This window comes from Elaeis guineensis, chromosome 10 (genome assembly GCF_000442705.2).
Source record: "Elaeis guineensis isolate ETL-2024a chromosome 10, EG11, whole genome shotgun sequence".
NCBI lineage: Eukaryota > Viridiplantae > Streptophyta > Magnoliopsida > Arecales > Arecaceae > Elaeis > Elaeis guineensis.
Genome location: NC_026002.2, coordinates 9,055,919 through 9,080,531, shown reverse-complemented (window position 1 = coordinate 9,080,531; position 24,613 = coordinate 9,055,919). Strand labels below are relative to the sequence as shown.

The 24,613-nt window shown below is 35.8% G+C and overlaps 2 protein-coding genes across 6 annotated transcripts in view; one reads left to right on the top strand and one right to left on the bottom strand.

Annotated features, from left to right (window-relative positions):
- LOC105053371 (ATP-dependent RNA helicase SUV3, mitochondrial) overlaps positions 1-7,163 on the top strand; it is a 33,340-nt gene extending 26,177 nt beyond the window's left edge. For 4 of the 5 annotated variants that reach the window (XM_029267077.2, XM_010934487.4, XM_019853426.3 and 1 more), the window contains 6 exons: positions 1,619-1,684; positions 4,849-4,913; positions 5,058-5,103; positions 5,190-5,306; positions 5,697-5,788; positions 5,879-6,115. In XM_029267077.2, coding sequence (XP_029122910.1) covers positions 1,619-1,684; positions 4,849-4,913; positions 5,058-5,103; positions 5,190-5,306; positions 5,697-5,788; positions 5,879-6,002 — 510 coding nt within the window. In that variant the 3' untranslated portion in view covers positions 6,003-6,115. Of the gene's footprint in view, positions 1-1,618; positions 1,685-4,848; positions 4,914-5,057; positions 5,104-5,189; positions 5,307-5,696; positions 5,789-5,878; positions 6,116-6,774 lie in introns of those variants that run through there. The other variant, XM_019853427.3, reaches the window with a different exon arrangement.
- A 3,563-nt stretch (positions 7,164-10,726) lies between these two features.
- On the bottom strand, positions 10,727-22,968 carry LOC105053372 (uncharacterized). Its single transcript, XM_010934490.4, has 7 exons — positions 22,614-22,968; positions 13,755-13,848; positions 13,556-13,669; positions 12,977-13,255; positions 12,704-12,817; positions 11,027-11,099; positions 10,727-10,937 (listed from the first exon to the last, which is right to left on the bottom strand). The coding sequence occupies exons 2-7, from the start codon at positions 13,815-13,817 to the stop codon at positions 10,900-10,902; spliced, it is 681 nt and encodes a 226-aa protein (XP_010932792.1). The 5' UTR covers positions 13,818-13,848; positions 22,614-22,968; the 3' UTR covers positions 10,727-10,899.
- Positions 22,969-24,613: the final 1,645 nt, after the last annotated feature.

The following is a 24,613-nucleotide window of genomic DNA, read 5'->3' as shown; positions in this document are numbered from 1 at the left end:
AGTTACAAGAATTTGGTTTACGAAGCCTAAGCCTCTTTTAAAAGGACCATGTCGGTAAAGCCAAAAGGTCACTCTCAAACTTTATTCTCATTACTCTTCACGAAATCAGCTTGCTCGCATACTTCTGATTTATTCGAACAACCACCTTTTGGAAGAAATTCAACTGAAGTATCTCCCACCCATCACCATCAAAGTCATATAATGGATTAAATAAACCCATGCCTCATTACCAATTCTCTAATCTCTTCAAATCAATGATCTTCTTTTGATCTGCTTCAAGACTTCTTGGTTACTCACTGTAATTCTCTTGTGGCTACGTCTTATGCTGTATCTTGCAATTTATATATCAAGACACTAAAAAGTCTTATTCTTCTGTTTCCCCTATTGAATGATCATATATATGGCCTTCACTGTCTAGTCATCATTTCCATTTTACATGACTCTTTTCATAAAAAAGATCCTCATCAAGGTTTTAGTTACTGGTGAAATGGGTTGGTGCCACCGTGCTATACCATTATGACAAGGAATCAGTACTCAGGACAGGTGCTAACACTGGTCCATTCATGGGTTGGGACATCCGATGGTCCCAACCAAAATCGATGGTCGGTACCAAGGCCAGTTAGGCTGGTACCAGGTAAAAAGCCAAAACCTAATGGGTTGCTTTTGTTTTATTGAATAAAGAGCGAATTTGGGAGGGGGGAGGGGAGCCTTATAGATTTAGTCAGAGGGTCTGCAAGCAAAGACCAAGAAACAGAGTGAGAGGAATGGGGAGGAGGAAGGAGCGCATATCCAACCTGCCCTCCCTCTGATTTACCTAAACTTATGATTCTGTTATACATAAAATATTGATGACTTATATTTCACTTTTATTTATTGGTAACTTTTAAATTTATTCATAACATGGTGTCGATACCAGTACTATTATCATACATCCCATTATTGATCCAAAAACATATTAATATACAATAAAATTTCGTTTTAAGGTGTAAAAGTTAAAAAATATATATATAAATGAAAAATTTTAAAAAAAGAGGAGAAAAAACTGGTTTTCTGATATGATACAAGGATGCCAACCTGTCCTAAGAGTTGGGATAGTAGCATCCTGGTACCACACCATTCTAGGACAAAACTGGCATGGGGCTTGGTATTGTTATATTAATCCTTGGACATCATCCCCTTGCAATATTAGCCACTTGCTGTAGCTTCACGAATTTCCTCCTTGTATGTTTTATTTTCCCCCACATCAACGTATCTAAGAGCAATTACCTTCATATTCTCTTAGATCTCACTTTCCATGGCATAAATTAAGTAGCTGTTTCTGTGAATTGAAAGTTTGATCTACTATTAGATGTTTGAGCATGTTATTCAGCTGAAACTAAATTTGTGATGAAGCTTGTTTTAAATCTTCTTCTGTTTAATGTTGCATATATATACATATGTGTGTGTGCGTGTGTTAATTTCTAGAAAAAGTTTCGATTATATAATGCTTTTATGAACTCTCTCATTTTTCTCTAATTTTACATGCATCATTTAATATCATATAACTCCAGGATTCCAGGTTATTGACATGAATGCAGCTGCATGCTTCTCATTTCTAAATGCCCAATTTCTCATGCAGGAACAATTTTTAGAGAAGGCCAAGTTATCTCCAGATTACTTCATTGCTGACTGTGAGCACACGCTGGTATGAAGTCCTTGAGTACTTTGTATTGACCTTTTTGTCAAGTTCATAAGTAGTGCCTCAGGGCAATGTTAGCATGCCAATGTTACTAAAAAGTCGATTGCATTATAAACTGTTAGGGTGTGCATTGTTAAGTAATGGCATATCAAACAAGTAATATGATTAGCAGTAGTTGCTATCTTCTTATTTATGACAGCAAACCATGTTGTGGGGAGGAAGTCCATTGACATGCTATCTGATCATTGTTATGCCCTGCATACAAGTTTATATCATTTCTATAATTCTGTGATTTTTACAGTATAAAAATATACTCCAACCATGAGAAATGAATGGCATTGGCAGATGTTAGGTGTAGGATAAATATTCCTTGCAATTGTGTTGTTGCTGATGAAGACGATCATTCAATGGTTCCTTGAAATCAAGAGTTCAACTCCCAGATTGCGATCCTGTGTAATTGATCATATCTAATTCCAACCTGCATCAAACCATGAATTTGTAAAACCTGGATAATGTTTATCTCAGAGCAGTATTGTTTTAATTCCATAGGCAAGATTTGCAGCTGTCATTAGCTTTGTTCTTTAGTTCGCTTGCTTTGATTAAAAAAATTATCAAAAAGACATGTTGGATCTATAGTCAGCTATGCTACTTCCAACACTAGCATCCTCCATCTTTAAAATTCAATTTGTTGATCAGAGCTTCAGAGTCTGGTTTAACTTCTGTAAGCTGTGCTTGTACCCATACCTTCACTTCCATCAATGGCTCCAGCTGTGAGCAAGTTGGCAGCAATGATGTGCACTTGCACCTCATGTAGATGATTTTGCCATCCACCTGCTACCACCTGTCTATTGTTCAGAATCATATGAGATATCACACTGCACTTCGAGCCAATTTATTAAGAAAAGGGCTTGTATTTCTGCAGTCCCCAGGTTCACTTTTGCACAGGCCTTGGAAATATGCATGAAGTTGTTCTGTCAATGTATCAAGATTTTCTTTGTAAAAATGCATGATGAAGTTGTTCTTGCCCTTGCATACATTCCATTGTGCTATTGGGATGACTAAAACTCCTGTCTAAGTAGATTCTCCAAAGCCAAGATGTTTGAGTGTTTAGACACATCTAGTTCTCATTTTTATTGAGAGTTGTGAGTCTAGGTATATGCATATTGTCAATGAAATTTCTTCCAGACTATTTATGAACTTCTGCATTTATAAATGGAAGGTCAATATATATTTTGGATATGAAGCAGAAGATAAAGTTCCACCTTGTTTCTTAACATCGACTCTGTAACTCTGGTGCTTATAGTCTAAACCTCCATTAAAAATCAACTATATCCTATCCACAAATCATCATAGTTTCTCCAAGAGTTTCACTTCACAACCTTTTGATGACAGCATAGTTTACTCTGTCATCAATCATTTGTGTTAAGAGGGATTTCCAAGATGCTTTGCTGGGTCACCTCAAGGGAGAGGCTTGTCAAACTGGCCAAATCCTACATTTTGATGTTCAAAGGGACTAGAAAAACTGTAACCTGGAGGAATGTGACAGATCCAAGGATCATCTAATTTGGAAAACCTCTCCTGTGACCAAGTTTCAGGTGAAATCCCCTTTCAGACCAAAAAATCTTTACCTTTTTATTTCCCCATTGTTTTGCGGTCAGTACTATGCATTCACAAGTTCAGGTCATTAACGCCTGTCTTTATAATGTCATTTGTTATAGGAAACTGAAAATTGTGTATGCTAGAGGTACAGAATATTTCATTATTCCTTGGAAATATCTAAAAACCTGCTTTCTCTATTCCTGATCATGTTTGTTTTATACATTTTATTTGACAAACTAGACTGAATACTTGGATGGTGCTGAATAGTAACATCAGTGAAGGGTAAAGGTTTTTTGATATGGAGTGAAATCATATTATGGCATAAGATTGTATGGGGAAGAAGAAATCAGAAAATTTAAATTGGATTGCTAAGGGTGCGTTTGGTTACACTTTTTGATTTTTGATTTTTGCTTTCTAAAAAGTATTTTTTTTATTTTTTTTGATTTTTGCTACAGAACAAAAATAAAAAAGCAAAAAGTATGTTTGGTAACTAGTTGCTTTGACAGATTATCTGACTTTTTAAAAACTTATCTAACTTTAAAAAAAAAGTGACTAATTAACTACATACCTCTTTGCCGGATATTGCTTTGGCTGTTACCATACTCTGAATTCCCACCAACTTTCTGAATCACCACTCAGACGTTGTCAGCAGCTGAACCAGACTCCTCCGGTGCCGGTTCCACTCCTAGCTGCCCTCCGTTCAATCCCTACCGATGCATGAGCTGCATCCTGGGAGGGAATCCGTGCTTGAATCCAAACCTCTGAGCTCCATCTCATCCGCCTTGGATCCCTCCCGGGTCATCTCCCGGCACTGCCACTCCACCAATGGTGTGGAATTAGGGTTGGGGTTCTCCTCGACGAAATCCAACAGATGGGTGTTGGACTCTTGTGGGTTGTCCCGGAGCAAGAAGATAGTAGGATTCCAGGCAATGATTGAATCTTCGAAGTCGTCGGGAAGGCTGAGTTCCTTCCACGTTCGAAAGATGGTGCGGAGGGGAAGGGATCGAGAGGGGGACATGGAGAGGAGGCGGGAGAGGCGATCCACGGTGGCGCGGGCGGTGGAGGACTCCTGGAGGGCGATCTGGGTGGTGGAGGGGGCGAGGCGGACGAGCGCCTGGGAGGAGGGATCGTAGTGGAGGGAGAAGACGTGGGATTTTTCACTCATTTTTTTAAAGCAAAAGCAAATTTTAAAAAGCAAAAAAAATTTGCTTTCCACAAAAAGCAATTATTTTTTACTTTTTTGATTTTTACTTTTTGCTTTTTGTGGTGTTACCAAACATTGCTTTTTGATTTTTGCTTTTCAAAAATCAAAAAGCAAAAAAGATTTTTTTTGTGCTTAACCAAATGCACCCTAAATTTCCTTAGTGAAGCTCTTTATGACAGTGAACGCCTAGGAAGATGACCATTACTCAAAACCAAATTAATAGGTTAAGTCTTGTTGCCATGGTTATATTAACCAAATTGGAAAAGAAAATTCCCCTTTTCAGTTTGTGGGCTTGCCTAACTTTAGAGAAGGCTAGATTAACTTAACTCAATTAATTGATATACATTAGCCTATTCTTTGTTTGCAGAAGGTTGCCACGGTTGTTGATACATTCCCCCTTGGGTTGTATGATAAGTACCTTTTCTGCCTCAGGTTAGTCTTTTGCAGTATATGCGAACATGTTTTAGTGGAGTAATGATTGATTTTTTTGTTATATATGGTTTTATTTTCAACAACTTCATTTTAACAATCATGTTCAGAGTTAGATGACTGAGCTTTCAATGCTTTGCTTTGCAGTCCAGTTGACATGAATGATGATATTGCAGCCCAGGGTCTGATACAGGTAAAAATAATTTTATGCCATTACTTTACGAAGTTGCTTAATTTGAGGAATTGATACTGACATGGTCAAATTGTCGGGAGAATCAGTTTGCAGAAAACTATGCAAAGAAGGGCCTTGTTAGACTTAGAGAAATATTTACACCTGGAACACTTCAGGTGCCCAAATCACACAATGCACTCAAGGAGCTTGAATCCATTCACAAGGTAAGTCCTTCTCATTTTTTCCTTGAGAACCAAATATTAATGAGTTTTAAACTACCTGGATTGAGCAATTGGTTTAAACACTAAAGAAATTACTGCAACAAAAAGCGTTATACTTGAGAAAATTAGAGCATACATCAAATGTGGCATACAAACATAAATTTTTGCTGTGTTTATTTCTTAACTGTGGGGAGTTAATCATTTCATCTCTGAATAAGAATGTTTTTAGACATTTCTTTACCTTGTTCAGAGGATGCTAAATTAGCTACTATCTGGGAATGGTAAAGTAACAATTATTGTAAAGAAAACTGTATTTAAAATTATGGCTCCAAGTGCAATTCTGGTGACCACAAATTAGAATTGATCAACTGCCTTGTGATCTCATACCTGAAGGTCCTAGATCTCTATGTGTGGCTGAGTTTCCGAATGGAAGATTCGTTTCCAGACCGTGAATTGGCTTCTTCTCAGAAGGCAATCTGTAGCTTGTAAGTTGTTGTCGAGCCTTGCGAGGTTTTTTTTTCCTTTGCTTGATTCGTACTGACTGCTACTGATCTTACAATGACTGCTACTTTTAGATTGATTGAAGAGTTTTTGGAGAGACTAGGATGGCAGACGCAAGGAAAAGGAAGCTATCGGCACAGCCCCCTTCATCTGCAGCAAAAAATATCGATGCACTGCACTGTACGGCCTTCACCTTGAGGAACTTGAGCAATATTTGTAAAATTTATATTCCGCATGTAGATACCCTCTTATTGTTCCCTCTTACTTCTAAACAGAGTTTATTTTATAGTTAATAATTTTTTCGCTGATTATTAGACCTTGTTTTTTTCCTTTGTGCTATTGTTTTGGGAACTTTGGCTACCATTAGAGCTACATAACTGGCTCTAGTGATGGATTTATTGCTATAATAAAAACAAATGGAAGATAGAAAAGTAACTAGACCAGTTTAGAGGTTATAGTTTGGAAAGCATGATTCTCTACCATCATTAAGTGCTGAATGACTTTTTTACTCATTTCAATTGCAAAAGACCCAGATATGTACCAAATGTGCTTGATGATTTTATAGACCATTAGAACAGAGCTACATAAGAGCTACATAACTGGCTACCATAAGAGCTACATTTGACTACCATAAGAGCTACATAACTGGCTCTAGTGATGGATTTATTGCTATATTAAAAACAAATGGAACATAGAAAAGTAACCAGACCAGTTTAGAGGTTATAGTTTGGAAAGCATGATTCTCTACCATCATTAAGTGCTGGATGACCTTTTTACCCATTTCAACTGCAAAAGACCCGGATATGTACCAAATGTGCTTGATGATTTTATAGACCATTAGAACAGAGCATCACAAAGTTCACAAATGTCAATTCTTTGGAACATGGAAGACATTAATTAATGTTTCTTTCTAATAAACATAGAGTTTTTCTATGATAACCTTGATTTAATGTGTTGAGGTAATGATCAGGTTTAGGCACTTTACTGAAATCCATGTGGTGGAGTCTCTGTAAGGGCCATTTGACCAAGGTCGTTGCTAAAAGCACAGCGGAATTTACAATCACTCCTGACCCGCACACCCTGCCCCTTCTCTTTTTCCACCATCAACAATCAACAGAAGCATGGTTTATGTTAACGGACATTGAAGTCTGTAAAGGATATGGTTTGACCGTTGAGCATGCTGTGCTATCAATTTTATGGAGAATTAAGGAAAGCATCCATGGCAGAATCCTTAAGTTTGTTTGTTTTGTAAATTTGAATGCAGCCATAGATTGGCTATGTTAACTTTTGGAATATTTTTCTAAATGTATACGGGCATGTAATTTACAATTTCTAATATAATTGATTCATTTAATGTCATCTCAGCTGCCCACTGAACATATTGTGCTCTTAGCCTTCATATTTTTCAGCCGATTTGTGGAATGACAGAACAGATGGCAATGTATGAAGGTATTGGCATGTACGGTGATTGGACAGTGGGGGGAAGGTGAGTTCGAATCCATCACATTGTGATGCATTATTTCATGATTGCAAGAAGATTTTTTTTTTAAAGCAGTTGAACTAGATTGAGGGATGATTAATTTTCAATCACCCTGCACCAGCATCATTAGCAGGAGGTTGGTCATCTGGTTTCCATCTCAACTTCATTGGATCAAAATTACCCTAACTATGATGCAAATTGTCAGTGAGATACTAAAAACTAAAAATTGATTTGAAAAAGGGAAAAAAAAAAAGACATGCCTGGAGAGTGTATGGTTAGTTGTAAGGCGAACTTGGGGCCTGTCTGGCATCATTGATGTTTTTGCATTTTTGTTCTCTCCAAATTTATCAAATCCTACATGGAGATGGAGGTGGCAGACAGCATTTGCACGAACTTTGTCTACTCCTTGCTTTTATTTTCGCCTGTTTTCAAAGTAGATGTTTGCTTCCAAATCTTTGGAGATTTTGCAAGCAATTTTGAAAAATTAAAATCTTTCATCATGCGGCTACCTATATTTGTTGACCACTCCAAAGCGACTATTGTTGGACCTTCCGCCGCAAGTCTCCCAGGCCTTGAAGTGGGTCCTCATCTTTTATTCTCATGGATGTCTCCGTGTTCGGGTTATTTGAGATTTCTGATTTTACCAAAAACAAAAAGAAACTTTTTTCTTCTTTGGTTTTTTAAAACGAAAGCAATACAAAACGGATACTTAGCTTTTCAGTGAACGAGTTTCTTAGTCTCCAGAATAGAGTTGTGGAGCTAATAATAAGAAAAACTATTCGGCAGTGTCATTTGTTTGGGATGGCATTCCAGTGCTGATGATATTTCAATTTCGCAAACCAATCAAAAGTTAGTCAGTCAAAACAAATGGATTGTACCAGCCAATACTCGGCTAACTTGTCATGATAAGTGGAAGAAGAATAGGAGCAGGTATGTGGATGGTGAGGAGGGGTGTAGGGCCTATTTATAGAGGAGAAGTATGCCTCCCACTAATGCAGAAGATAATGCCGAATTTCTACGGATGTAGAGGATCCTTCGAGCAGCTTACATGCCGTTTTGGTATCCAAAAGCATTCAACACCAGGAGATGTGGCTGAAGAGAAGCCCAATGGAATTAGAAGAGACAAGCAGATTATTGAAGGTAAATACTTCGGTAAAAGAGCAGCCTTCAGTTAGTGAATCAAACCCATAATCATAGAATTTTTATTCTATGAGCCTCAGCCCATGAGATGTCGGGGCATTGTTTATACCATATATCAACGACCTAGCTAGCAACTAAAAGCAAGTGCCATGTAGATTAATTTTGATAGAGTCAGAGTATGAGAAAATCATATGATTTTTGCTGACATTATATTGAGTTTGACTGTGAAATTACACTAAGAGTGGAGACAACCATCGTATCAATCCTAAAATTATTAAGAATAGAGGATTATATTGTAAGCCGAATGAGGGAAGACAGTCAACATAAGCTATATTAAGATAAGTCGAAGTCCGATAGGGCATAATTATTGATTTGGTAATTATAAAGTGATCACGATTGCATATATGCATAGTGGGAGAATATTTGCTGACAATTATCAGAGCCACCACCAAAAAACATATTTTGCTGGATAGTAACTATTATGTATTAATATAAATAGCTGAATTATGTTGTGAAAAGGATCTTTCGACAATCAATTCAATTACATTATCTTTTCTTAATTTCTTATCTTAGTAGTAGTTATAACTTAAAATTTTTATCATAATCCTGTGCTATATCATTACTGTAGCTCAATGTAACACTCTTCTATCATAGCCCGATGCTATATTCCTATCCAGTGCCATCTCTTTCAAATGATGATATGATGGTGGTGAAAGTTCTTGAAAGTTAAGACATCTAAATCTATACCATTTTATCCTCCCGTCAAAAGAGGAAAAGAGATTTACCTTCAAGATTATTTGGGTGGAACATACAAACTTGAAATTTGATCGGCAAAGAGCATACTGCCAAGCTTGTTTAGGAAAGCGGTATAGAGCAGATTTAAGTGCCATAACCTTTGAGGGGCACGTTCTCTTAATCTCTTTTCCCGTGCTTTTTTCATATGATAAAACGCAGAGAGAGACCCAGCCGACGTCTGACTTAACCACATATGTCGGTACCAATACAAACACCATAGAACTCCAAAATTATATTTAAGAACATTAAAATATATCAATACTCATTAAATTTTATTTAAAAGAAAATATTAAAAAAAGTAATGTCCCGGCACTAAACCGGGACACCAAGCCGTTCCAACAACTGGGATGGTAACATCTCGATAGTGTAGCATTCAAGGACCAAACATGTACCGGGATTTGCACATGTATTTAAACCCTCGCTTGACATTGTAGCGATGTTGTCAAATATTTAGATCCTTGATTGAAATTATATTATGTATTGACAATTTTTAAATCTAATCAATAGCTTGCAACTCTCATCCTTCATTTTCATGGACGTAAACAACTTGTTTTTTTTTTTCTTTTTTTTCGTAGAATTTACATGTATTCATCCTTCTTTAACAACAAAATTCTCCAAGAAATAACTCACACATACTGCAGGGCCTATGCTAGTTCTGACAAACAAGAACAAGCAATTGAAATATTGATTACCACCTTGGTTGCATGAAATTACATTCATAAGTCACATGTATGCAAATATATTTTTTGGAGGACAGCTGCAATAGTTTTGGATGCTTGTTATACTATAAACATGCACACTGGCTACCGTATATGCACCGTGACAATTGTTAAAGCTTATCACAAGTCCCAGCAATGAGATTATTCAAGTTGTCACTGCCTGTTTATACAAAATAAGCCGGTATCTGTAATTTCAGATTGCTCATATCACCTTTTAAGTATTAGTTGATCATGTTTTGACAGCCGATTGTAGCAGTGTTAATACAGAAATATAATTGCAATGACAGGTTTATAAAACTTTCAGCTCAGGTGAAAATTCACTATGGCTACCAAGTACCAACCAAAGAAAACAAAATCAATTATGGCATTTTGACGATCAATTAGGGCCCTGAACATTACATAGTCATAAGTGGTATAATTAGGATCATGCAACTATCATATAACTGATCATAGTTTTCTCGCCGAAGATCTGTGTCAAAACTATAGCTGGCTTTCAATGGACTAACTTCTACAGTTCTCACAATTACAAGAAAAAGCGCATGTACACCACTTGTTCCTCTTCCATAGGCAAAGCAACATAGACTACCACCCAATGATATGCAATTTGATTGGGTTCAACAGATGACAAAAAAAAATTGTCGGAAAAAGTTGAGAAAATATTACTGTGGACAGATTTTGAAGCATTATCATAAATAAATGCAATACATACAGAACTTCTGAGAAGCAAAAAGCAGCATATGTTGCAACAGCTTCACAGTTATAGGAAATGAAGACGTGGAAAATAGGAATTGAAAACAAAATCTCAATCTCATTTGGTTATTAGAGAATTTGCTACAAGCAAACACATCATTCAATTGATGAATAATGAATAGTCATCTCCATTAATTCCTATACTGCTTTCATTCAAATTAGTCTACATGGCCTGTCTTTACATGCACAGAATTACTACAGCTGAGAATGCTCATCCTACCATGGTACGCTTCCGACCACGCTGTCGCACTGTGAAGATTGAAAAGATGAAACACTCCAGCAAACAGCTTATACAAGCGGAGGAAAGTTAAAGATGAAAATAGTGATAATTTGCATACCTTGAGCTAGCTTGTTCATGGTAGAAGACCACTGTTTTGAAGACTTCCTGTATGCAGCAAGTATTTTGTCCATCTGTACAGAGAATGAGAATCAATGCTTGACTGATCAGATCAACAAGATTTACAACAGCTGTAACCACATTCGTCGTCCAACTACTATGAGTAAAATTTCAAATTTCAATCATTCTGGCAATTGTAAGTTTGGATGCCAATGAATGGCCTGCTGGAGGGTAATTTTGGTGTTATGAAAGAAAACTCTAAACAAATATGCTCTTCCAAATAGACTGATAAAAACAACGTTCATAGAGTGAATTAAATGGCTATACAAGAGCAGAAATGATTTCCCAAGCATGTAATTATCACCAAAAATATACTCAAGCAAAACATAGGGAAAGATATCTCCAACAGGAATAAAAAAGGGGTAAAAATGTGAAGATGCACCACATTACTATTATGATAGTATCATGGCATACCATCGAGACTTTTAAAATTTTGCATGGGCAGATGTGTGTGCGCATGTGCAGGGTGTAGAGGTATGTGCACGTGGACAAGCATGTGTGTTGTGCATATGCATGTGTGTGCGTGCGCACGCGCGTGTGCGTGCAAGCTCATGTGTCTGTGAAAATCAACAATATCGCGCTTAAAATGAAAATCTACACCATTAATCATAATATACACTGTCTAAATTTCTAGAAATCAAAAAAAAAAAACATCTATTTTGCAGGTCTCTTGCCTATGCATCAAGTTGGCACAAAAAAATGAAAAGAAGCAATACAACTAACGAGCAAAACTATGTCATAGACTATAGAGGAGAGTATTCTCTTTAGGTAAGGTTTCCTTTAGGAATTGTACGACTTGGTCCAGTTTGAACATCCAAACAATTGATCTTTTGAGGCCTTTTACATGTCCATCAAATGGATATAAGATGGAAAATTTTGCTAGGATGTTACCATGCTTTGATTCGTAGTCTAGAAGTATCTATAGTAGTTAAAATTTGGTCTGTATATATTGTGTGTTTACAAATTGAGAAGACTACCAGTAATTTTTCAATAGGTAGCATTCGGGAGTAAATACTTTCAAAAAGCATTCTAGCTTTTATTCTACATACATAAAACAGCTAGTAAGATCAGTCTGATTTCACTGATTGAATGATGAACAAGGAGAGACCATAAAGCATCCAATGAGAATAGCATAGATGATGCTGTAGATATGTGCTAAAACAAGATGGAAAAATGAGAAAAGGCATATTAGAAGAAGGCTACCACCGTCCATCAGGGGCTCCAGTAATTCAGTTTTAAATTGATTAGACATATGTAGTTTGACCAAAAAGAGCAATGCTAGGGTGGGAGCCATATCAGTAAAAAAGAGCAATCCTGGGGAGGGAGTGATATCATATCAATCTAGTTTTAAATTGATTGGGCATATGTAGTTTGACCAAAAAGAGCAATCCTAGGGTGGGAGTCATGGAATTAAATAGCATAAAAACCGGGAAGCAAAAAAGAACTGATGGTCATGCTTTATTGACTTAAAAATGGCCAAGTAGGATCCACATGGCTGATACCCAATAGATGGGATGGGATGTTTAAATATTACAAATCCTAACACATGTTAATTAGAGTAAATAAATCAAAACATGAAATTTGAATGTGACAGAAAGCAGGATCTACTCTAGCTTACCACATTCCCACATGATGAATGCATAGACAACAAAGCTCTCTCAAGCACGTATAAATCAACTGCTTTATCCTCAGGAAGAGTTGATGTGAAGCTCAGACCAAAGTCAATAAGGACCTGAGAGAAGAACAGGAATGATTCATCTGTTATTTCTACTGTGCATAGTTAAATACAATTTTAGTTCTAATACATGGACAAATGTAAATTATCTAACAGAATCACAAATTATAACATGGAAAAGGATGCTCAGAAGCGAGAGACATGCTCAGATCTCACCAGCTGATTTGTCCCTTCCTTGATAATCATGTTTGATGTTGTCAAATCACCATGAACAAGACCTCCATCGTGTAGCTTTCCGATTGCATTCCCTATCTGCATCGCAATGTCATTTAGTTGTTCCTCAACAACACCATTTAATCCAAAATCCAGGAGTATTTCTTTCACAGATGGGCCATCGATGAATTCAAAAGTTAGAGTATGCAACAAAGGGTCCACAGCATACAAAACTGGAGTGGGAACACCAAGTCGCCTTGCTTTTGTCATGCAGCGAGCTTCCTGCTCCAAATTAAAAGACAATGAAAAAGAAAAAGTTGCATGTCTCAACCATGTTCAGTGTCCAGATAAAATACCCACTGATGAAAACAAAAGCTAAGCATAGAAGGGATTAGAAATGAATTGCCAGGAAAACTTATAAAATTTCCTCCTCAATTGATATAGACAAATATAAATACTCAACATATATTATTAATTCAGAAAAGAAACTAAAACTGATAATATTCTACAAATTGTATTTTTATGCATATGATAATCACAAAATAGTCTAGCAATAAAGAATTTCATTGAAAGGAAACTGACCGCATTTAAGCGCTTAAGAGTCAATTTTGTGTCTAGCAATGGATGCCTGTACTTCTTTGAAAATCGTTCCTTGACAATGGATCTACGTCCCACAAAACTTGACTCAAAAACTCTCTGCAAAAGCATCAATCAGTATCTCAAAAACTATGAGAAAAAAGAAAGGAAAATTCAAAGTTTTTTTTTTGAATAAATAACTTACAGCTTCAGCCCCCTGTTTCAGCAGTACACCAAAATCCTCTTTTTGTTGCTGATCAATCTCCATAATGCTTATATGCACTGAAAGCTAAATATACCTGTCAACAAAGCAAGAAATCAGATATCTGCTAACATAGGTGCCGTTTGAACTTGCAACAGGTCTAACTATCAATTTCACTAAAACCCAGCTCATTGGCCTGGGAACCAGTGATGACCATACTCTCAAACCGGCATCTATACTTGGGTGTCAGGTTTCTAAACTTCCCACCTGTTACCTTGGTATCCCCCTCCATCACTCAAATCTGGCCAAGAAAGACTGATCATTTCTCATGGAGAAAATATCCAAGAAGTTATGTGGTTGGAAAGGGAAGACACTCAATCTAGCTGGCCGAATAACCTTGACAAACTCCGTGCTTCGAGCGATTCCTATCCACTAAATGTCAGTACTTAAACTCCCATCAACGGTTGTTAAGGAGATCAATCAACTATGCCGACATTTTATATGGAACATCTGATTAGAACAGCATCACCATTCTGCCATAACATCCTCAGATTATTCAGCTTGTTTAAACAATGCTTTCAACCGAAACTAGGTAATGGATCTCATACCCTATACTAGCATGACCGATGAATTGGAGAAAGCACTTTAAACCTCTCCTTCCCTAATATGTTCTACGTTGCAAGAAATCAAAACAATTCGATGGTAGAGTTTCTTCTTCAGCATAATTTTGAGCTGAACTTCAGGCTATCGTTGAGCTCACAAGCAAGAGAGGAACTCCAAAATATGTCACTTCTCCAGCCATCCCCCTTAATAGCTGAACCAAACAAATGGATTTGGAAGTGGAATCAAAACGACATGTACCGAGTGAAACACTGCTATAACTTTTTTATGCACAGAGGAGTGGTCTCTCGATTTGGCAAATTCATATGGAAACTCTCAATCCCAGAGAAAGCTAAGATGTTCACTTGGCTCTATTATCATTATAAAATCTCAACCATAAAAAATTGAATAAGAGGGGAATCAATGTTGAGAATAGATGCTCCATATGTGGTGAAAATGAGGAATTCACGGACCATCTCCTACTACAGTGTTGCTACTCAAAAGAATTCTGGTCCATCATTGTCGCTAAGCTCAACCTCCCAGAGCTCCCAACCACCTCTAAAATTTGGGACTCCTGGAGGAACCATCAATAAATTAATAGATGGTTCTCAGTGATCGAAAGTCTAATAAGTACAATGATTTGGAGTCTCTAGAAAGAACGTAATCTCTGCATCTTCCACTTCTAAGCTACATTGCCGCCAGCAATAGCAGAAGATGGGTTTCTATTGTTTCTGATCAAAACATGTGGCAAATGGCCGCTCAACTCACTCACCTCTCCAGCTTCAATGGCATGTAAGGCTTTTGGTTCAGTGGGTGGACCGTCGTGGGAAATATAAGCTGCGGAACGCCTTTTTAACTGGCATGCAGTACCGTTGGTCACGAGTTCCCACTGTCTGTTTTGAAAAATCGATTGTCCTGTAGAGTCTTGTGTCCTCTCCATTATGCCTGATGGGACATTTCCATGCAACATGGAACCTTATTTATAGGCTTGGATAAAAGAATCCAGCCAACTCAGTGTATGTCGTTCAAATACTAATAAACTATTCTCTCTTAGAAGAAGAGCCTTTCTTCCTCCTGAATTCTCAAAAAAAAAACATGGATGTCATTTGGCATCTTTTTCATTTTCATCTATTTTCTGAAACAGAAATTCTAATTTCATTTTTTTTTAATTTTTTAGAAATATAAATGCATTTGGTAGATTCAGTTATTTTTAAAAATTTGATTATAGTGATGATGACGATGATGGCAGCAGCAATGAAGGAAAAAGAGACATAATGATGCTAGTGGTGGCAATATGGCGCAGATGATGACGATCAATGGCAGTGATAAGAGGGGCACCAGTGATATGGTGAAGGCAACAACGATAGCGATAGAGGTGTAGTAAAGGTAGTGATGCCAATGGTGGTATTGAGGGTGATGACAATCTGATAGAGACAACAATGATGGCAACGATAATGTAGCGATAGCGGCTACAAAGATTATCAAGATCTGCAAAATTGGTACCCAAAATCGTATTGATACATTAATGGTTCGATATGGTATGGTTGATATGGATGGTATGTATCAGTATTAAGACGGGCTTCCAATACTTTTTTAACTCCCAGCCATAATACTACACGAAACTAGGCAATACAGGTCAATAACAAGCAATAAGGCAGCTCCACTCGATTCGGATCAGTATAAACTTGTTCAACTTATATATTGAACTAAACATTGGTATCGTACAAGGATTGGTATCAGCCAATACGGAGAAGTTCCACCCAATTCAAACCAATTTAGATTAGTTCAGCTCATAAACTGAACCAAACCCGAATACCGTATCGATATGGTTGGCATGAGGTGGTATGAGAAAATATAGCAAATCTTGATGATGACGGCTATGATGGTAGCAAAGATGACAATGGGTAGCAGTGTTGGTGTTGGTGATAGTGGTAAAACAATATTTCTTTTAAAAATATTAAAACAATAATTTCTTCTTTTAAAAATATTAAAACAATAATTTCTTACTTTCATTTCTTAGAAATAACAAAAGTGATTTGTGAAAATAGAAAATAAAAATAATAGCACCAAATATGTTTCTTTCTCAGTTTCGATGGTTTTATTTTTAAAATAAAAACAAAATATAAAAGCGATACCAAACATGCCCTTGTTTTTTTTTTTCATTTTATCATGAGGCAAAAGGCAACAAAAATATTACAATGGTCTTCAACTTAGAAAAATGAAGCTCATAAGAAGACTTACAACTATTTGTCTTTGATCTTTTACTCCACATACTAAACACAATTACAAATCTTAACCAAGTCAAACACTCAAATCCAAGAAAAATGTTCTTTAACTTGTTAATTAGATACAATTTCAAACCACCAGTGTTTATTATATGACAAGTATCCTTGTACAATTACCATTTAGCCTTTGCATGCATATATAGATTTCCTTTTTCTTTTGAGTTTTGAGACAGAAAGGCCCATAAATACGCTACATAATGTAGGTAGCCCTCCACCAAATACCCCTAACCTGGTGAAGATGGGATTTGAACCTAGGTCTCTTGATACCATTACTAAGACTTCAAAAAATAGGTGGTCAACCACTAGAGACTTCATGATACTTTTGCATATCCATGGATATAGTTATCCTATACTAAACATCGTATATCCATAGCTAGCATATATTTTCTATACATTTGTATTATGTAACATATTAGTTCACAAGTATATGAGGAATGTGATCTTTTTGGTACATTCAAAAAATATTTTCAACTTCCACAAAAGGAGGTTCTTTGCATTTTCATCAGCATGATGCATCCAATAATTCAATATTATGGAACATAATTTAAGTCTCTACGAGTTGGTACCAGAGATCTGAGTTGACTCCTACCCACAGCCAAAAGAATAAGGTGGGCTCTGTCTCCCATCCTACTTTCCCAAGAAAACAAAAAGGCTGCTCCAATTAAGGTGATAGTTCCATTTCTCAGAATAATAAATTGGCAATAATAGATAGGAATATAAATTTGGATTTCTGAACAAAATTGCTCTCTCTTGAAGATTACATGCCATAGCCATTTTTTTATTGTTACAAATATTAAAGCCCTTTTTTAACATAGGCAACAGGAGTATGGCATATGTGCACGATCCTAAGTGTGCTTAGTTTATAATAGAATTAAATGAATCATCCAACACAATCATATGTCAAACTAGAGAAGAAGGCATAAGGTTGAGAACTAAAAGATGGTTCACAATTCAAGTTATAGAGAAGGAAACTCCAAAGGGCAACATAGTTCTAACTTGCTTTGGAAAAACTTGGGCAGATTGGTCTATGACCCTGATAAATGTCCAACTAAAGCTACATAAATCTATGCAGTCCTATTGAACTAGGAAGACTATAAAACTCATTACCTTCCATGACAAACAAGTAGTCAGATCATCTAAAGTGTCCCAGGTCATCTCTCCTATCAACAATGTTTTGACATCTTCCTCCTGAATAGCAGTTTCCTTTGTTCATGAACATGAAATGTAGAAAAAACTTTAATCTGAACACACATGGTTCCCAACTTTAATATGCAATAGAGAAATAACCAGAATATCTCCTTATTTAGCCTTCTATAGTTAGTATGGTTCCCTTTCAGCACCACAAACATGGTATTGTCATATTATTTACAAGATCAAACAAATGCCTAAATATCTACTTCAACTTGCATGGTTTCTGAACAGATGTTATCAAAAAAAAAAAAAATCGGCTACTTTCATTTGGCATGCAGATTTGCAATCCAGTCATTGGAAAGGCCAAAATTTTTTTAAAAAAAAAAACTACATATCACCATAAAGATATAAGATGAGACTCTAAAGTGTAAGCTTTTATGGTTCTCATGAACTCCTACAGATTATAAAAATCAAAGACTGGATATAAAAAATGATCTTGTTAACTCTAACCATTCAAGCATGACAATTTACTCCAAAAATTCATGCAAAAGATCATGAGCTACTAAATAAAAGAAAGAAAGACTTGATTAAATGATTTCCGAATGGACAAGAACAAGTTCTTAAGGGCTTGCTCTTTTGTGAGTAAATATCATGGAAAAGCTGGTGAACTTTTTCATTGACCAACTTACCCATGTTCTCATGCTTTTCGACATGGATAAGTTATTTTCCATGGATAGCATTTACCCATGAAATGGGAGAAAAATTTTACCCATCTAGGAGGTAGCTAAATCATTTCTTATCGTATATATTTAATTTTATTCCTAAAATATCCTATCCTCATTTTCAATGCCTCCATCATTCAATGCCCAATAACTTAGTCATCCATTTTCTCCAAATCTAAAAAGCATAAAGGGTATTATGAAAATATAGACAAATTTTAGCAACTTACCTAAAAAAGCAATAATGCAAAAGAATATGGGTAACAAATTTTACAGCTACTTTCTCATGCATAAAAGAATATGGATAAATTATTTTCTTGTTTAAATGTAGCCTGAAAAATATTTATCTAGAAAAATATAGATTCTTAGGTAAATTTTTTACCCACAAAAGAACGGACCCTAAAGGTGGAAATGACTAAAGGGTTATGCCAATATCAATTAAGGGAAGAGCTTAAATGATAACAAGCTTTGAAATGGTGAATTAGGATGTTAGGAGATTATGGGTAATAGCTATCGAGTCATGGGTTTTCCAACCACAGTGAAAAAGGGATCTGGTCATAGGACAGGTCATGGGTCACTGTTCCCAAGTCAATTGGAACTGAACTGCCACATCATGATGGTAATAAATATATTAAATACTTATTATTTAGACATAGAAGAAAAGATTAAAATTATAAGTATATACAGAAAATTATTAAAACATAAGTTTTTATTAGCATTTGTCTGACAACTTTCACTACTCTGTAATCTCCATAACAACTTTCACATATCACGATAATTGTGTTAGAAAAAATAGAATAAGATGAACAAAAGCATATCACGTCAGAGAATCTTAGCTAGGTTAACACAAGCAAAATAATCTCTATTCATTGAAGCAAGCTATATTCTCCTCTAATCTGATATAAATGATTAAACATAAATAACTTATCAATTTGGGCTAATTCATGCAACATGGAACCTTATTTGTAGCCTTGGATAAAAGAATCCAGCCAACTCAGTGTATGTCCAAATTGATAGGTTATTTATGTTTAATCATTTATATCAGATTAGAGGAGAATATAGCTTGCTTCAATGAATAGAGATTATTTTGCTTGTGTTAACCTAGCTAAGATTCTCTGACGTGATATGCTTTTGTTCATCTTATTCTATTTTTTCTAACACAATTATCGTGATATGTGAAAGTTGTTATGGAGATTACAGAGTAGTGAAAGTTGTCAGACAAATGCTAATAAAAACTTATGTTTTAATAATTTTCTGTATATACTTATAATTTTAATCTTTTCTTCTATGTCTAAATAATAAGTATTTAATATATTTATTACCATCATGATGTGGTAGTTCAGTTCCAATTGACTTGGGAACAGTGACCCATGACCTGTCCTATGACCAGATCCCTTTTTCACTGTGGTTGGAAAACCCATGACTCGATAGCTATTACCCATAATCTCCTAACATCCTAATTCACCATTTCAAAGCTTGTTATCATTTAAGCTCTTCCCTTAATTGATATTGGCATAACCCTTTAGTCATTTCCACCTTTAGGGTCCGTTCTTTTGTGGGTAAAAAATTTACCTAAGAATCTATATTTTTCTAGATAAATATTTTTCAGGCTACATTTAAACAAGAAAATAATTTATCCATATTCTTTTATGCATGAGAAAGTAGCTGTAAAATTTGTTACCCATATTCTTTTGCATTATTGCTTTTTTAGGTAAGTTGCTAAAATTTGTCTATATTTTCATAATACCCTTTATGCTTTTTAGATTTGGAGAAAATGGATGACTAAGTTATTGGGCATTGAATGATGGAGGCATTGAAAATGAGGATAGGGTATTTTAGGAATAAAATTAAATATCTACTTTACTGAGTGATAAGAAATGATTTAGCTATCCCCTAGATGGATAAGATTTTTCTCCCATTTCATGGGTAAATGCTATCCATGGAAAATAACTTATCCATATCGAAAAGCATGAGAATATGGATAAGTTGGTCAATGAAAAAGTTCACCAAATTTCCCATGATATTTACTCACAAAAGAACAGGCCCTTAAGAACTTGTTCTTGTCCATTCGGAAATCATTTAATCAAGTCTTTCTTTCTTTTATTTAGTAGCTCATGATCTTTTGCATGAATTTTTGGAATAAATTGCCATGCTTGAATGGTTAAAGTTAACAAGATCATTTTTTATATCCAGTTTTGATTTTTATAATATGTAGGAGTTCATGAGAACCATAAAAGCTTACACTTTAGAGTCTCATCTTATATCCTTATGGTGATATGTAGCTTTTTTTTTTTTTTTTTTTTTTTTTGGCCTTTCCAATGACTGGATTGCAAATCTGCATGCCAAACGAAAGTAGCCGATTTTTTTTTTTTTTTTGATAACATCCTCTTCAGAAACCAGTAGATATTTAGGCATTTGTTTGATCTTGTAAATAATATGACAATACCATATTTGTGGTGCTAAAAGGGAACCATACTAACTACAGAAGGCTAAATAAGGAGATATTCTGGTTATTTCTCTATTGCATATTAAAGTTGGGAACCATGTGTGTTCAGATTAAAGTCTTTTCTACATTTCATGTTCATGAACAAAGGAAACTGCTATTCAGGAGGAAGATGTCAAAACATTGTTGATAGGAGAGATGACCTGGGACACTTTAGATGATCAGACTACTTGTTTGTCATGGAAGTAAAGTTTTATAGTCTTCCTAGTTCAATAGAACTGCATAGATTTATGCAGCTTTAGTTGGACATTTATCAAGGTCATAGACCAATCTGCTCAACTTTTTCCAAAGCAAGTTAGAACTATGTTGCCTTTTGGAGTTTCCTTCTCTATAACTTGAATTGTCAACTATCTTTTAGTTCTCAACCTCATGCCTTCTTCTCTAGTTTGACATATGATTGTGTTGGATGATTCATTTAATTCTATTATAAACTAAGCACACTTAGGATCGTGCACATACTCCTGTTGCCTATGTTAAAAAAAGGCTTTAATATTTGTAACAATAAAAAAATGGCTATGGCATGTAATCTTCAAGAGATAGAGCAATTTTGTTCAGAAATCCAATTTTATATTCCTGTCTATTATTGCCAATTTATTATTCTGAGAAATGGAACTATCACTTTAATTGGAGCAGCGGAGCCCACCTTATTCTTTTGGCTGTGGTACCAACTCTTAAATTATGTTCCATAATATTGAATCATTGGATGCATCATGCTCATGAAAACGATCATGCTCATGAAACATCATCCATGAAACGCAAGGAACCTCCTTTGTGGAAGTTTGAAAATATTTTTTGAATGTACCAAAAAGATCACATTCCTCATATAATTGTGAACTAATATGTTACATAATAATACAAATGTATAGTATAGAAAATATATGCTAGCTATGGATATACGATGTTTAGTATAGGATAACTATATCCATGGATATGCAAAAGTATCATGAAGTTTCTGGTGGTTGACCACCTATTTGTGAAGTCTTTAGTAATGGTATCAAGAGACCTAGGTTCAGTTTTGGGGGTTTGGGGGGTTAGAGGTATTTGGAGCAGGAGTTTTAAAGATCTCCTCCCAAACTCCTGCCGGGCGAAATCTCCTCCGTGTTCATCAGGAGTTCATCAGGAGAGCAGGAGTTTTAAAGGAGGAGGGAGGAGGAAGACTCCCAAACTCCTGCCGGGCGAGATCTCCTCCGTGTTCATCAGGAAAGCAGGAGTTTTAAAAGAGGAGGAGGAGTTTAACCCTCCTCGCCACTCTGCTTTGCTCCAAATCCCCGTCCATCGCCGGCGACGTAACCCTCCTCGCCACTCTGCTCTGCTCCAAAACTCCGTCCATCGCCGGCGACGTTCCTTCGATTGTTTTGGACACCGACCTTGAGGTAATAGACTCTTCCTTCTCTTCTTTCTTCCTCTGTTTTTTGGTTTTTTTTTTTTTTTTTTTTTTCAGATTTAGGGCTGAGAGAGAACGGTGGAGTTGGGGACCGTCTCTGTTTTTTGTTTTTTTTTTTTTCAGATTTAGGGCTGAGAGAGAACGGTGGAGTTGGGGACCGTCTCTGTTTTTTGTTTTTTTTTTTTTCAGATTTAGGGCTGAGAGAGAACGGTGGAGTTGGGGACCGGAGGAAGTACATACCCGATGAATCTTGGACGCTCTTCGTCGCCGGAGATGGAATCGGCCGGAGACCACGGATGCCTCGCCGAAATCTTAGCCGGAGATACAAGTCTAGGGCAACGCACGGCTAGGTGTATGAATAGATGAGGATGCAAGAGTCCTTCTTTTTCTGCCACGACGCCACGCGGAAGAAGAGAAAGAAAAGACCTAACGCTAGATTAAGAAGGGGACGAGCGAAGAAACCTTGAGCCTCGCCTCAGGAGTTGGAGAAATTTACAATTTTTCCCTCTAAGTTTCTTCTCCCCTCCCTCTTGTATCCAGCGAGAAAAAAAAACCCTCGCAACGAGTCCGCCATGCGCTTTCGTTTGCTTTCCTCCTCTCCCTCTCTCCACCCCTCCTGCTCTCTCTCTCTCTCCTATCTTCCCTCTCTCCCCCCACCCCCGGCTTTTTATTTCTTTTTCATTTTAATTTGAGTTTTTATTTTTGATTTATTTAAGTTTTGGTTGGACTCGATGGCTCGGAGTGAGGTGTCAGGTTCGAGCCCGATAACTATTGAGCGGAGACGAATTGGATCCGTATGGATGGGACGTCTTTGTTTTATTTTAGACGGTGGAGCAAATGAAATCGTTAAATTAGATGTCGCGAATACGTGGACCATTTGGATGGTAGATATGAGATTAAGTGCGTTGTGTTTCTTCTGTGAGAAAAATTATACTGTGTATTAAATGCCCTCCTCTCTCATTTGACTTTAATGCGGTGACAGTGTCCACCCTCTCTCCTCGATTCCTTCAAAGATTTACATCCTCTCATATTAAATTAATCCCATCCTTTCTCCACTGTCTCCTCTCAGACCTCTCTCTTCTATTCCACCCCTTCAAACCCTAGCTATAAAAAAAAAATTGAGAAAAACCAGGGCTTTTTGGCCTTCCCTTTAAGAGATCCAAGATCTCGATTTCTAGGGTTATCTTTTTTTTTTTTTTAAGTGATGGTTTGGTAAATAAATTATCATTAATAAATATTTTTATCGATAATAATAACGATCAAAAAATAAATTGTTATAAAAAATAAATTATTTTTATTTATTAAAATTATTATCAATGATAAAAAGAATATTAACGATGATATGTGCCATCTCTAATAATACTTAGAGACAGCCGTATTAACGATGAAGTCCATCATTGCAAATCCGATCTAAAATCCGACATAAATCTATTTATTTAATCAAAAATCTTGTAGTTAGACTCTTGATAAAGGCTATATTCAATTAAGCCCTTTTGACAATTGACTGCACCAGACCATGTTGAGTTAATTTAGTTTAGGGGTGTTTTGCAATTAAATCCTGACAAAATATTTATTATATAAAGGTCTTTTTCTAGTGGATTTCTACATTTGTAGCTTGGCAAAAAAAAATATTAATTGAGATTGTCCCCATGAGTCAACTACTACAATCATGCATATAAATACAAATACAATATGACTACTGTCTACCTCCTATTACTATTTAACCATCCATTCTTAAATGCATATAAAATGGACATAAACTATTGATCTCACGTGTGTATAGATCATCATTGTCTCTTAGTCATTTTGGATGAAATTCTGAGCTATTAGGACTAAGAAGTTATTAACAATTCAACTATCAAAAAATTTATCTCTACCTTTTCTCTGGAGTAAGTTTTTAATGATGACTAAAAATTTAATATAATAAAAAAATATATAATAATAAAATATATATTATTTTTATTGATAGACTATAAAAAAAAGAGATATATGTGGGATGAAAATAGGTGGTCATGTTCTGCTTAATGATAAGGATTTCGAAACAATTGATGCTGAAAATATTGATTCAAGAAATAATTTCTCTGTCAGTAAAAGACGAAAATGATTATGTTACTTCTTATTATTATGTTATTTAAATATTTTGAGTTTATATTTTAATTTGAAATATTTGATATCATCTATGATGTCTTTTATATTATGTTAAATTTTAATTTATAAAATATTATTTGAAGAAATAAATA

Excerpts from the sequence above, each read along its gene's own strand:
- LOC105053372 (XM_010934490.4), bottom strand. The coding sequence starts at position 13,817 with ATGGAGATTGATCAGCAACAAAAAGAGGATTTTGGTGTACTGCTGAAA. Across the intron at positions 13,256-13,555 it reads CTCTTAAGCGCTTAAATGCG|GAAGCTCGCTGCATGACAAA; the intron begins GTCAGTTTCCTT and ends AATTTGGAGCAG. Across the intron at positions 11,100-12,703 it reads ATTCATCATGTGGGAATGTG|ATGGACAAAATACTTGCTGC; the intron begins GTAAGCTAGAGT and ends TTCTCTGTACAG.